Raw genomic sequence first — 13963 nt, 5'->3', positions numbered from 1 at the left:
TGTCCCATGTAAAAGGCCTGAAATGTCTTGTTCCATTCAGAAGTATGTCAACCGTCAAACTCCTTTAGGGGGAAGCAATAAGCCTTGTGATAATATGGTGTTGGACACTTTCTCATCACCCGCTGTATCCTTGCCGTGTAGAAGAGCATAATCTTGTCTTCTTTTGCTGACCATATTCCTAATGTATTGTGTGAATTTGACGGTGGGAAATTATTCTTCATAAATCTTGAGTTGCATTAGAATTTTCTGTAAATCAACAAAAGATGTCAACACATTTTCAGTGCTAGAAGGAATATCCTCACTCAATGTCTCATGTGAAACATGTAGCTTGCTTGACTTTTGTAAAAGTGACCCTCAGCAGCCCTAGAATTAGAGGGTGGGTCTAGAAATGCTCCTCGCAGGCAAGTGTGACATAGTACTGCTGTCCCCTGACCACAAGGGATTAACTGCAGCATCAGTTTCCTTTTTTCCTGCACGTATTTTCTGAGGTAGGTCTATACAAATCACTGTTGGGGATGCGGATGTTTGGGAAAGCAGGGCTCAGCTGCTTGGTGATCCCCAGACAGATTAAGTGTTTTTCTTTGTTACTGTTTTTGCTTACAACATCTTGTTTTCCAGTTAAATAGACTATCAATTATTTGGGGTTTGTTTCCGTTAACTCTCCCATCAGTATTTAGGGTACAATGCACAATGTTTCGGATATCGCTATAATAGAAAGCACTGTTGTAAAATTGTCTGGGTATAGTGTGCAATTGCAGGAAGGAGAAAACATGAGGAAACATATAAATGCAAACTTTTCCAAAAGAGGTATTTAAAATACTACTCGAGAAAAATTAACAATGAAGAACCTTTTACTGATTAACCTAATGTTTAAGGGTTCAATTTCATGAGGTAATGGCTTCAATTTCATGGCTTCCTTGCACTGAGTGCAGCGTAAATTGAGTCTTTCAGCACGTTACAGGGTAAAGGTCTCTAACAGAGTAGAAGATATGGTAGTAGTGGCATCTTGCATTGTATCACAGAGCTTTGTAGCCCTCATCAGTAGAATTTTGTGTGCTTATTTAAAGCATTGTCTTAATGGAACTTGCTGCTAACTTATCAATGCAAATAGATCCTTAATGCATTTTTTCACCATTTCATAATAAAAAAGGACTAAAATTAAAAAAGCTACAAAGGCATTCAGAGATAAGGTGAAGTTTCTAGCATGACCTTGTACTTCTTACTGCTCTTTTCCCATGCCTGTTCATTGCCCTGTATGTTATGCCCTTTGCAACAACCAGATACACTGGAGTACACTTGGAATTCGTGTATTATTTTCAGATTACTTTGTGTTTGTGTAGGTTAAAGTTAGGAGCTCTATCAACAATTAATACACTTTACAAACTCCATGTTTTTCCCTTTTCAGATTTGGAAAGGTTACTTGTGCAAAGACCTGTGGCATGTTCAGCTTTTTTGAATGTAATCTTACTGATCCTGATGAGTGGATCCAGTATGACTCTCAAAAACCTTTATGACTGCATCCAGACTTTTCCTCACAGGAAAGTGTGGCGGGGTAATGCCATCTCCTTAACACAGGGACCAACTGTAGCATTGATTTCCCTTTTCCTGTTGGTGTCTTCTGAGGTAGAGCTGTACAAAAGGATGCTGCAGAGAGAATAGGAGGATGAGATTACATAAGGAGGAGTGATATTGAAGACCAAGCTTGAAGTGGCAGGAGGCACAGTGTGATGGAAGGCAAGCAGTGGAAGCGTAAATAAAACCTCAAGCTTTTACTAAATTTGGAAGTAAGTTTAAGCTACTTACTTTCAGGGTTTGAACCTAAAAAAGATACCAGAAAATTATAAAACAGCAGGACCCCAAGGAAGAGAATCCAGTTATTGAGTCTGAAAGGATGAAGAGTATATAAATTTACCCTGGGTAACTAATTTTAAGAATATTTCCACTATAATAAAGGATAAGAAGAAATGGAGAATGAAAAATTCATAATCAACAGAAAGAGAAGCTAGTTTGAAGAGGCAAGTCATTTACAACATAAAACTGAAATAGCAAAAGAATAGAATCAGAAGTTAGCCCTTGCAAATTAGAATGTGATGTAATTGTAATTTCTGCCACCAAAATTACAGCTTGTAAAGTTAACTTTTGTCTTTTATTTTCTTTCCCATTTTATTTTTTTACCTCTTGGTAGACTTTGAAAGACTTGGGAACCTCCCTAATGATATTTTTCTGAGTAGAAAAATGGATCTGCCTGTAAGGGATGCACATAAGAATTTCAAAATTAACATTTTTCTTTTCACCCTAAGCTCTGTTAAGTTTCCCTGTATTCTTCCCATGAGTTCTCTTAGTCACATTCAAACAGAATGACCCAGAATTTTGCTTTTTGTCAGAAACAGACTTTGAGAGTGTAGCTCCGGGTATGTATTTAGAGGTTTGGCACCAGCTCTTAATGAAAATTATTTATCATTCTGTTCTGCTTTTAATCACAGATAAACAAGCAATTATTTTTTTTTTTAATATACTAACCTATGTAAATGTTCGGTGACTTTTATATAACACATGAGTATGTTTAGGCAGAGTAGGAAAAGACGTGAATACAAAAATGAGTCGTCTTTTTTCCTCCACTTTTCAGATGATGGTATGCAGTACAGGTTAAAATATAAGGGTGACTAGTGATCTTTCTTTTTGAAAAGTTCTATTCACCAAGTGCAAGAGACCGAAATAAATGGCAGCCTTTTTCATTACTAGATTCACAAAATTCAGGCAATTAAAGAAATGCTTTTGTGAATCTTGAATTACTGCATGTAAATTGAATCTAGACTGGCTCTGCTCTCCTCTGCTCCTACCGTCATTTTCTTAGCTGTTTATCAAATGAAAATCTAAGCGCTCTGATCAGTGCACCATTGAGACTGTTGCAAAGACCAGGGTTCTTTGGATAGGGTAATACTCAAGTGGGGAATTAAGCATCTTGAACAGGATGGTCACATGCTGCCTAGATGATAAGGGTCCTTGCAATACTGTTGTCAGCTGTATTGGGTGAGATGCTCTGAATTGCTGTTCTGCTGAATCTTTATTTCCAGCTGCCCTGTGGTTGTATATCACTACTGCAGCAGAGGAATGATTCATTGCTACTTATTATCTTAGATTAGGTACAAAACATTTCCTAACTATCTTAAGTGTGTTTAAAAAATTCTCCTATGTGACTGTTCCTCAGGCTTTCTACTATGATACTATGCAAGTATCTTTTCTCTATACAGTTCAATTGTACAGCAGAAATTACCTGAAGAAGTCTCTGGAATGGTCAGATTCTCCAGCCAAGTAGCTAATTAACACGTTTAAGTATAGAAATAGTGCCTATCAGGTGGTCGAGCCATAGCATGAGTTGCCTGGGAAAACCTTGAGGACTGTCCCAAATTCCCACCTTGACAGCTCCTGTAACAATTAAGCCGATTCTTTGTGGTGAGGCTACTTAGGAGTTCAGGCAGTTACATAGTCTTATGTTTATCCCTTGTTCCCAACCAGTCCATTCACTCATCTATGCAGAAACTAGCTGGGGTGTTCCTGGACCACCACAAATTATAACAATTGGAACTTGAATTTCATCTCTGTATCCCGCTTATAACTTAAATTCCATAGCTCTTGCCACAGGACTGTTTTTATTTCTTGCTGAGCCAGAAAGGAAAGACTATTTGCTGAAGGTGTCCATGAAATAGTTTGCAGCTGCAAACAGAGGTCTGCACTGTCAGCTGCAAGCAGAAGTCCCATTTTCCCTCCCACACTGTATTTCAAGTTTCTGGAAATACTATTTTACCAGCTGTTTGGCATGAAGATGTGACTTCACAGTTCCAGTGTGTAGAATCTTGCAGATTGACTCATCTTGCTTAACATAGATAGAAGAAGGTCCCTATTCTCCTCACTCTGCTGCTAGTTAAATGAAGTTTCAGAGGTGAGGACAGTGCAGGGACTGCAGATTAGTCCATGCATAATGGATGAAACTGTTAAGTGGATATTTCAGATGAAGTGGTTAGCACTGAAATAGCTGTCATTTAAATCATCATTCTTAGGTTTCCTCACTAATGGTTGAGTGTATGCATCTCTGAGATTTTATATAAGCTGTCTGTCCAGAGTTTAAAGGTTCAAATTTCAGAATACTCCCTAGCTGTAAAAGCAAGAAACTTGTTAACAGTACTCTCTTATTTTCCAAAATTTGAGGGGACGCAACAAAGAATAGAGAGCAAACCATGACCTGTGCCTAGGAAAGGCAACCAGAGTGTAAACCAAAGAGAGTGGAAAACAAAAAAGTTAAAAATAAGGATAATATATGCAGTAAAATCCCTACTGTTGATTTAAGTATTTTACTCAGTGTAAGATTTGTGTTCAGTTTTGTCTGAACTACTGAGCTTGGTGGTTCAATGCCTTAGTATGATTTAATTCTGCTGTGTACATGGGGGTGGTTACCAGTGCAACTTGCGACAACGGTTGAGATGTGCAGCATCTCACTAGCTCACTGTGCACTAGCGGCTTGGACCAGAATCCCCAATCTTGCACGTAGAAGCTGACTGTCATAAAATGCACTGTTAGAAATTAGTCTGTTGCTTAATACAGTAGTTGCTTCTACAGTTCAGAGTCATTTGAACTTATGCAGCAATCTTTTAGTAAGAATAGTAACTGAATGGAGTGCCCTTTCCCAGAGCTGATCCTTCTAGGTCAGGAATGAGACATAGTAACAAGGTGTAATATATGGGAGCTTTCTACAGCTGCTGTTTTAAAGATAATTAAAATACATCAGTCTCAAATGGTATTCTTTGTTATTCAACACCTGCTTTAGAAAAATATGAAGTAAGAAAGTCACAAGCTCTAGTAAAGATTCTAGTTCCACTGTCCTTTCGGTTTCTCTAATGTTACTGTGGAGCTTTTACTCCATTTGCTGTGAACATTGGCTTAAAAAATTAGTAGACTGTGACACATCTGTAGGAACTACATACTGTGCAGGAATAGCAAATATAGTTTTGAAGATTAAAGTTTTTAGTCTCAGAGTCAGCTTTGCTTTGCTTTCAGTGAATATGCTAACATCTACAATTTTCAGTTTTGTAGATAGTATATAACAATTCAAAAGTAGTGCTTCTGCCTGAGAATATTTCTTTTCTCTACATCTAACAGCTCATGTTAAGCCTTAGATGGTTGATATCATATTTTACAGGTCAGACATTGAAAATATTTTGATCCAGGTATCCCTCTCAAATATCTTACCAAGCTTCAAAAATTATCCAGAACTGAAGTGTTCTCTTTGTCATATGCTTTTTGCCAGAGAAGTACTTGTACACTCTGATGCAGGTTCCTTCTCAGATGAAAATAGTCTCTTGATTCACTTGCAGCACTTGGATATTGAAAGGTGTTTTTCTCATTTGCCTCATGCTCAGTTAGCCAGACCGTATGTAGACTATATAAATGTTGTTACTGGATCTTCTGGGAATGGCCCATAACAACTTTGAATTTATTCAGTCTGCCTTGATTAAAATGTTCTCTTCATATGGATTCAAAAGAATTTTTAGTGTCCTAACATTAAGTGTTGTACCATAAGATACAGATAGAGGTGTATTCGTCTATATGTATGCACGGAGTGTATATACTTCTTAAAGCTCATAGTTTCTATTGTGTTATTTTCTTTAGGGTCCAATACAAACCACAGAATAAGACACACTTGATACTTCCTCATCTATTATAAATTATAGAGATTTTAATCATATGCCTCAGTACTATATATATTTATAAAATAGATATTTCATGCAATCATTTTGCAGAGCAGAATTGCTCTGACGCTTTCCATTCAGTTACTTCAGATATACAAAGAAGAAAATTTGGTGGTTACTATTAACAGTTTTTACCTAACAACGTTTATCTTACATGGTATCTGAGAATATGGATGGATATTAAATCTGGTACCTAATGTCTAGTCAATTTACAATGACAATTTCGGTGGTAATGATGATGCAGCGTGTCCTGTTTTGCAGCATACGTAGCCCATCACTGCTTAGGTCTTGTCCACATGCAGAAGGTGAAGTAATTTGAACTTATCCTGCTAAATTAATGTAGCACTTCTATAATATTGATTTAGTTATCTTTTTATGTAGATGCCAGAGACAGGTATATGACCACAGTAACTTTGTCCCTGTTTATTGGTATTGTACTACTGATGGTACCAGCATATCTAGAATTATTACATAGAATACCTATCCAGAAGAGCAAAACTAGTACAAAAGAGGTATGTAGATCGAAGTTTCTGTTGAAAAATGAGACTTAGGATGTAGACTTATTCAGGCAAGTTTCAATTCTAATCATTTATTACCTAAGTCATTTTTGTGATCTCTGAAAGCAGATAATAATATGACAAGCATTTGTTTTGTAAAATTGCTTCTACAGTGAATGTTTAGGCACTCCTGAGTGTTTGCCACTGCGAGCTTACAGTGAATTAAGTTTACACCGGTGGGTTCAATGATCTGATCAATTTAAACTTTTACAAGTAGAGCTGTAATCACAATTCTTTGCCAGCAGAGATGATTTTGAGGATTTTTCTCACTATTCTGAATATTCATAAAACCTATTAATTTATCTTTAAGGTCAATGTAAAAGAAAAACTTCAATATTTCAGTGGCATTATGTTTAACTAAAGTACCTTCCTGTGACCTTACATGGCTATATTCTTATCAAGCTACTATGAATGATAAGTCATTCTATTAAGTAATGAGCAGTGTAGAAATGGTATTTTAAAATTATAATTTACCTTATATTTCATTTTATGAAAGATTTTTTACTTCATGTTGACACTGGTAAACATCATTTATACAACATGCACAGTGAAAAGCGTATAGAGAAAAATACACAACTCATTGGGATAGGGAAGAAAAGCAGCATTTAATAAACGCTTATCTTCAGTGCTAGCTCTCTATAGCTTTTATTTTTATTTTTTCAAGTAATGCCAAAGAATTAGAAGTATTTTTATAATGCTTAAAATATGTTTATAGTGAAACTGCAGATACCAAGTAAACTATGTGCATAAAATGTACTCAGAGAAAAGTAATTAAAATCCTTGCAACAGTATCACAGAGGAAGCCCATTCCTCATGATGATCTATTATACCAATTTGTTGAAATTTTATTTTTTGTAGATTTAATGCAGTTTTGTTTGCTGCCTAGGCCTTTTATCATGCTTATTGCTCATGCTTTTGGATAAGGCTGGTCTCCTTTTATTAGGAACATGGTGTAGTTTGGTTCTTTATAGATTAAAGCAGATCATTAAATATAGATCTCTCAGATGTATTCAGTCTCATCATAGGCTATATTTGAGCATAATTTTCAGGAAGATAAACTGTGACAGTGATTTATGCTGTATTTTGATCATATAAATCTCACCGTGCCCTTCCAGATGTGTTTAGAGAATAAAGATTTTCTTTATTAATGCTTTTGGTAGCCATCAACAAAGCATAAAAGTACCATTCTTCTGTTTTATGCTGCGTTGTTTAGAGCCTCACAGTAGGATTATGCATACTGTTTGATTCAGACTAATTAACGACACTACACAATCAGTGTGTATACTTTTAAAATGATATAAATCATGATTGAGTTCTACGTACATTTTATGTTTGAAAGGCTGGGAAGAATTTTGTGATTGAAATCTGATCTCTAGGCATGACAGTAATGCAAAACACCATGTTTGCCTCGAAACAGGATCTGCCCATTAAGAAAATGGACAACAGGGCAGTGAGGCAATGGTAGTATCACAACGGACAGTAAGGAAGGAAACTTTCAAAGGCATTTTAAAACTTCTTCTCTGTAAAAAAAAAAAAATCTACGACAACTTAAAATGTAGAGTTAGTATATTCTACAAATGATTTGTCCCACTGTGAGTGAGAAAAAACTGCTAATTGAAAAAGACTATATGAAATTTAATTCTAAGGTTTTTTCATTAATTGCAAATTAATTAAATCAGAGGTCTTAATAAATTTCTCACATAATGACATTTCTTTCTGTGTAATTAGTTTTCTGTGTAATTTAAGCATGTTTATTTTGTGAATGTGAGATCCAACTAGCTATTGAATAAAATGTTCTGTAACATATTTTTTTAATAGCTTTTTAATAATCATAACAGAGTTTCTGTAAAAAGTTTGGATAATGATGATTCTATTAAGTATACTGATAAAAAGAGAAAAGGATCTGATGTGGGGTTTAGTTGCAATTTTTAGTGCTACAATATGGAGTTCATAATTTTCTTTCTCATACATAATGATAGCACCATGTTCACAGCTAAAATTGTCAATTTCCAGTCCTAACTTAATCTATTTGTTTTATCTTCAAAATACACAAGATGGAGAACAAGCTATCCTATTAGAAAATAAGTGACATTTTGAATCTCTTGTGTAAAATATTGCTAATTTTGTGGAATCATTTAGGTTGGAGGGGACTTCTGAAGATTATCTTGTCCAATGCCCTGCTCAGAGCAGGTGAAATTAGATGAGGCTGCTCAGGAACTTGTCTGGTCAGACTTTTAATATCTCCCAGGAGGCAGGTTCTGCAGCATCTCTGGGTGATGTTTTCTAATATTTTATCACCCTCATGATAAAAATGCTTTTCCTTAGATCAGAATCGTTTAGGACCTTCTTCTGACTTTTGTCCCTTGCTGTGTTGTCCTCTTAGAGACCTTCAAGAAAGAGTCTCTCTTCTCCAGTATGTCAATGCCTGTCTCATATGGGGGAATTCAAAACTGAGCTCAGTACTCCAGATGCGGTCTTACAATGGAATAGAGGGAAATAGTCACCTTGCATTCATCTTGCTAATATGGCCCAGTATGCACTTGGCCTCTTTCGCCTGGACAAGTCATTATGGAATGGGAAAATGGTTGTGAAAGTTTAGGCATATGGAATGAGAGACTTGAGTCTCAGCCTGGCAAAGGCTACAGCGGGCAGAGTATTGGCTTTAGCAGTAGCCATCAGGTGCTATTCCCAATTCTCTTGCTGGGAGCTTAGTCAGATCAAGTGAGGCTCACTCTGCTCCATCTTAGCCAGCTATATCAGATGAAGGAGGTATGGAACTGTGTGAGATTTCCAGATGGAATATGCTTGGACCCAGGACAGTGATTTCTTTGCTCAGCGCACACACGGGCGGGGTTACAGACCAAACCTGAACGGGGGACTGTGAGTGCCAGTCAAAGTTGTATTAGTGAGGCAGAGGAAGCTCTGGACAACGTGCTTCTTTCCCATTCCCTGTTTATCTAGCTAAAACCCACTCAATTATCTTTGCTGTAGTTTCCCATGTGTAGAATAAGGGTTGTGCGGAAGGTATGAGGTAGAAAATGCTGTCATAGCTCTACTGTGGGGATAAATTTGCAGCTGTTTCAAGGCTTGTAAAATAACACAACCATGAACCTTTCTCTATTTGATAAGAAAGAACTGAGAAAATGGTATAGTAAAGACAGAAATATTTCCCTGGAAATTTTCATTTGTTTTCTAAATGGCAGCTGTCTGAAGCTGCTCAAAACCACAGTTTTGGATATAAGTATTATAACATGGAACTGTGGAGTCCAGAAAAACAAGTGTTATCATTTAGCATCTATCAAGGCCTACCCTGCATGCAGCGTTTCCAAAGTATGCCCATCTTCTCTGCCGAGAAATTTTATCTGAGCAGAATTTTAAGGAAAGCAGCAATTTTCAAGGACTTCTGGACTGTGTCTGTGTGTGTGTCTGTGTGCACACATGTGCATAGACCAGCTGCACAGATATTTCTATCTGAGAAATGTGGTGACCCTGCACATGATTCTGCAGTTTATCACTTGATAGCACAAGTGCCACCTGTGGGTACCTGTCTCTAAGTTGACAAAGATGCTGTGTCATGTGAAACTTGACAACTGAGGGTAATTTGTTTGTCTGGTGTTTCAGATCCTTTATCTACAGAAGTATTTGCTAATTAAGTGCCTCTTCCTCCTCACCAGATGGCAATTTTCTGAATTCATAAGTGCAGAACAGATTTATCCGAAACATGCATTTTTGCCTTGTACCTCAATGGTTTTAGTTTATTCTCACTTACACTTTAAGCATAAGTTTATGCTTATGTATATTAAAAACATCCCAAGAGATCATCCATTCTGTTACATAGAACAAAAGCCACATTTTTTCATGAAGACATTACTGGCAAAGATTATTTTTTTTTTTAACCTACTGTGCGATTTAACCTGTAATACTTTCTTAAAAATGGTCTGCCCATATGAATTACAGATCTATCTGTATCTGAAGTTCGATGGTAAAATTTTTAAATGCAGTATTGATTGACTTGGTCTTTTGCATTGTACTTTCAGGTTCGTATTTTTACCTATCTGATTGGAAGAGAAGCTGCTTTTGCTGATAACCTGAAGTGGATGGCCTGTGCTAACAAAGGTTAGTTAACCTTCAACCTGTGAAAGCCTTGTTTTCAAAACCCTATTACCTACCCTTCCTGCATATCTGACCCTTCTGCAGATGTCGTGTCACTGACAACTAATCAGAGAGGATGGGTTGTTTTTGTCCGGGAAAGGAAAAGTCTTATTTATTTTATAGCATACAATTTAAAAAACCAAAAAACAATTTGAAATGTCTTTTTTTTTTTTCTTAAAATATGTGTGAAGCTTTGAAACTATGTGGTCTTAAATTTTTGTTCAGAGAACAAAGTTAATTTCAAAGCATTTGTTCTATTATATCTGTTATTACTCAGTTAGAGTTAGTTTGATTCCTAAGAACATCGGGTGCAAGTCCTGTTGAGTTAGGCACGGTATCTAAAACACCAGACATCCTCTCCCTTGAGGAACTGACAGTGTAATTGAAAAAACAGTTTCATATTCTTTAAGGAAGGAGCATTAAAACATGTAAAATGCTGAGATGCTACAGTAAAAATATTGACTAATATAAGCAAAAATAATTCAGGAGAAAAACCCCGAAACCCTGATTAATCTTCAGGTTTTCCTTTTTCTTTCCTCTTGGAAAAAAAAAAAAAGTCCTTTTTTTCCTTTGTGCCAAGTTACTTTATGATGAATTGCATCAGGTGCTATCCATTTAGTCATTATTTCTTTAACTACTGTTATGTCCAGCTGATGGAAATTACTCAGTTTGAAGTCTTGTCTTAATCAGCTAATATTACACCATAATTTAGTTTAAATAATAGTATAAGAATCCTTTGAAGCATCTTTTTGAAGACAATTTAATCAACAAAATCTTTTAGCTTTTTAGCCCAGCTCTACAGATTCATAAAGATCTAAGTACAGCAACTCAGAAATTAGGACCAGACAATAGAGACTGCCTTGGCAGATCATCTGGTCCACGTCTTCCTTATTCCCAGAGGGAGAAAAGTGGTCACCTTTGTCATTCTTCAGGACTACTTTGTTCTTTTCAGAGCTATGTTGCTTTGAGTCAGAACCTTACTCGTATGAATCAACTAAACAGTTTAATGACTGTTTCTTCTATAATTTTTTTCTCTCAATTTAATAGTTACAATACCTGCGCTCTGATAGCTTAAAATGCAAAAATCTTCTACCTCTAATCAGTAATTAAATACTGTTTTAGAGCTTTCAAAATCACAATTGGAAACAGCATAAGTCATTATGTCAGTTTGAATTTAGATCTTTTTTTCTTACAGTTTTCAGCTACAGCTCATCCGTTTTCTTCTACTGAAATGAAGGGTTACAGCACAACAGATGAGAAGTGTAGTAAAGCTGGTCTAAAGATTGGCTGAATGGCTGGACTGCAGTTTACTACTTGCATGGGTGGGCCAAAGTATGTTGTTGTCACTGAAGGTCAATGACCCTAAAATCAATTTTCCTTGCAGTGATTTTCCACTTGGAAGCACAACATAGATGAAGGCTGTTTGCAGGGTTTCCAGCTGACTGGACTGTGGACAGCAGTCCTTTCCTTCAAAATGGGTCACAGGGGAAATTTGTACCACCTTGCAAAACCTCTTTAGCTTCTAGATTGTGATGGTGAAACCTTGAAATACCCCAAGCATGTTTTTCTGTTACATTTTTATGTATAAGTGGGACATATCTAGAGGGACTTGGCTTAATGAAGCAAAACACCAAACCATTTTAAATACATTAAAACATTCAAGAATCCAAAATCCCTCTAGAGCAGTTTGTGAAATTTGCGGTGATTTATTCTTCTGTATCATAAGCAAGTTCACATAAAGGAGAAGAATAAAGATTTACTGAGATCCTGAAGTGAACAAAGGTAGAAGTTTCTAGTGCTTAGCATGCACGTGCCAGATTTTAAAGTAAGCAGACACTACCTTTCCCTCAGCACTCACTTCCAGCAGCAAGCTGTAAAGGGAAAGATGGGAGTTAACGCGTTATTAACAAAACAACCAGGATTAAACATCTTTTTTTTTTTTTTTTGTAAAATTCTTTATTGCATTAGTAGTTTGACAGCATCTATTTTAATTATTATTATTTTCAAGAATTTTTGTTGTGGATCATTGCTCTGGTGGGCGCATTGCAAAATGGACAAAGGAGAGGATTGACCAGTACAAAGGAGCAGAGGCTGCGAAAGCCAGGAAGAGAAAAATGCATGTCGGCCGTCTGAGAGCAGCTCTCCTCTCTAACTGCCAGCAGAGGACAGATCAGCCCTGAGGCAGATTGTGCCCCAGCTGTAGCAGTTTATAGACTATTGTATTAGCAGAGGAGAGATGCATACAGGAAGCCCCAGTCACATCCATTCCCATTATTAGCATGACCCCAGCACCTCCTGCACTGCGGGCTCTTGAGGGGGGTGGCAGGCAGCCAGTTACAGATACTGTTCACCTGCCTGAGAGGCCTCTTAGGTGGGGGGCCGGGGGTGTGGGGTATTCTCCATGGGAGTTTTACAGCTGCAGTGAAACAATGAATTCCCTCCTTAGTCACTACCCAAAGAGGATTTTTAAATTCTGTTATTTTATTAGTTGCAAGAATATTGCATCTATTTTGCACAGCGTCTGGAACAAAGAAAAGTACTGCGCTCCATGTAAAAACCCATTCGAGGCATTTTGAAAAGTTATGAGTCTAATGGTGGATATTTTAGAGAAAAACAAGCCATCCAAAAAGATTGCACGGACTGTGTAATATGGAAAGGCAGCCCACTTGCAGACCATAAGTGTCTGTCTTTAACCACATTATTATACATGTCTCACGCTTGTCATTAGTAAATCTTACCCATTTCCTTCATGAATTTTTTTCCTGCTGGGGAGGAAAAAAAAGGTAGCGCTGACCATAAGGGGCTCTAAGGTGGCATAATTCACACACCAGGGAGCTGAGAAGCAGGTGTTAGAATGCTAAAATTTAAGCACGGGTTTGCTGCTATTGCTTACATGGCCTCAGCAGCTGTGCTCAAGAACTTCAGAGCATGTCTTCATCTGATGATTAAACCTTGGTATAGGAAGAATGAGGTTTTTAAATCCATGGGGTACCTCTGATCTCTAGATGAGAGAATTAAATTTAGCAGTGTAGGAGCTAATTCTTGTGAGGTTTGGCATTTGTTATACATAGCTACAAATACATGAATCATCAAAAAGTCTAAATATACAGTGAAAATGAACTTTTTGTTAGAAACAAAGTAAATAGATGAACCATAAATTCACAGAAGATAGGTAATTTTTCATTTTACATGGGTTATGCAAACTGTAAAATCATTGTAGATTTTCCTAATGTGAGGTTTAAAAAAAGGTATTTATAAGGAGATTAAACAGACAAAATCTTCAATGCAAGAAAGTAACTCTTCCCAAAAATTACAAATGAAACCCACTCCTGAGATCACATTATAAAAAACTGAGAGAGAATCCATATTGTTATGTCTTACAACACCATCTTCATCTAAGTCTTGTCTTTTACTTATCTTTAGCAGCAATTCTTGCATTTCACTAAACTCAGTTATTTTAAGAAACCTGATTAAAAGGAATAAAATCTTTCTTCCACACGCTTTCTTCCA

At 36.7% G+C, this 13963-nt stretch overlaps 1 protein-coding gene across 1 annotated transcript in view; it reads left to right on the top strand.

The window, feature by feature from the left end:
- Window positions 1-13963, top strand: part of CACNA2D3 (calcium channel, voltage-dependent, alpha 2/delta subunit 3) — a 459453-nt gene that overhangs the window by 283943 nt on the left and 161547 nt on the right. Inside the window, exon 12 of the mRNA XM_009880928.1 lies at window positions 10339-10417. Within this exon, the coding sequence (XP_009879230.1) occupies window positions 10339-10417 (79 nt within the window). The remainder of the gene's footprint in view (window positions 1-10338; window positions 10418-13963) is intronic.

This window comes from Charadrius vociferus, unplaced genomic scaffold (assembly GCF_000708025.1).
Source record: "Charadrius vociferus isolate BGI_N301 unplaced genomic scaffold, ASM70802v2 scaffold63, whole genome shotgun sequence".
NCBI lineage: Eukaryota > Metazoa > Chordata > Aves > Charadriiformes > Charadriidae > Charadrius > Charadrius vociferus.
The sequence above is the reverse complement of the archived record's forward strand: the minus strand, read 5'-3'. Positions and strand labels throughout refer to the sequence as shown.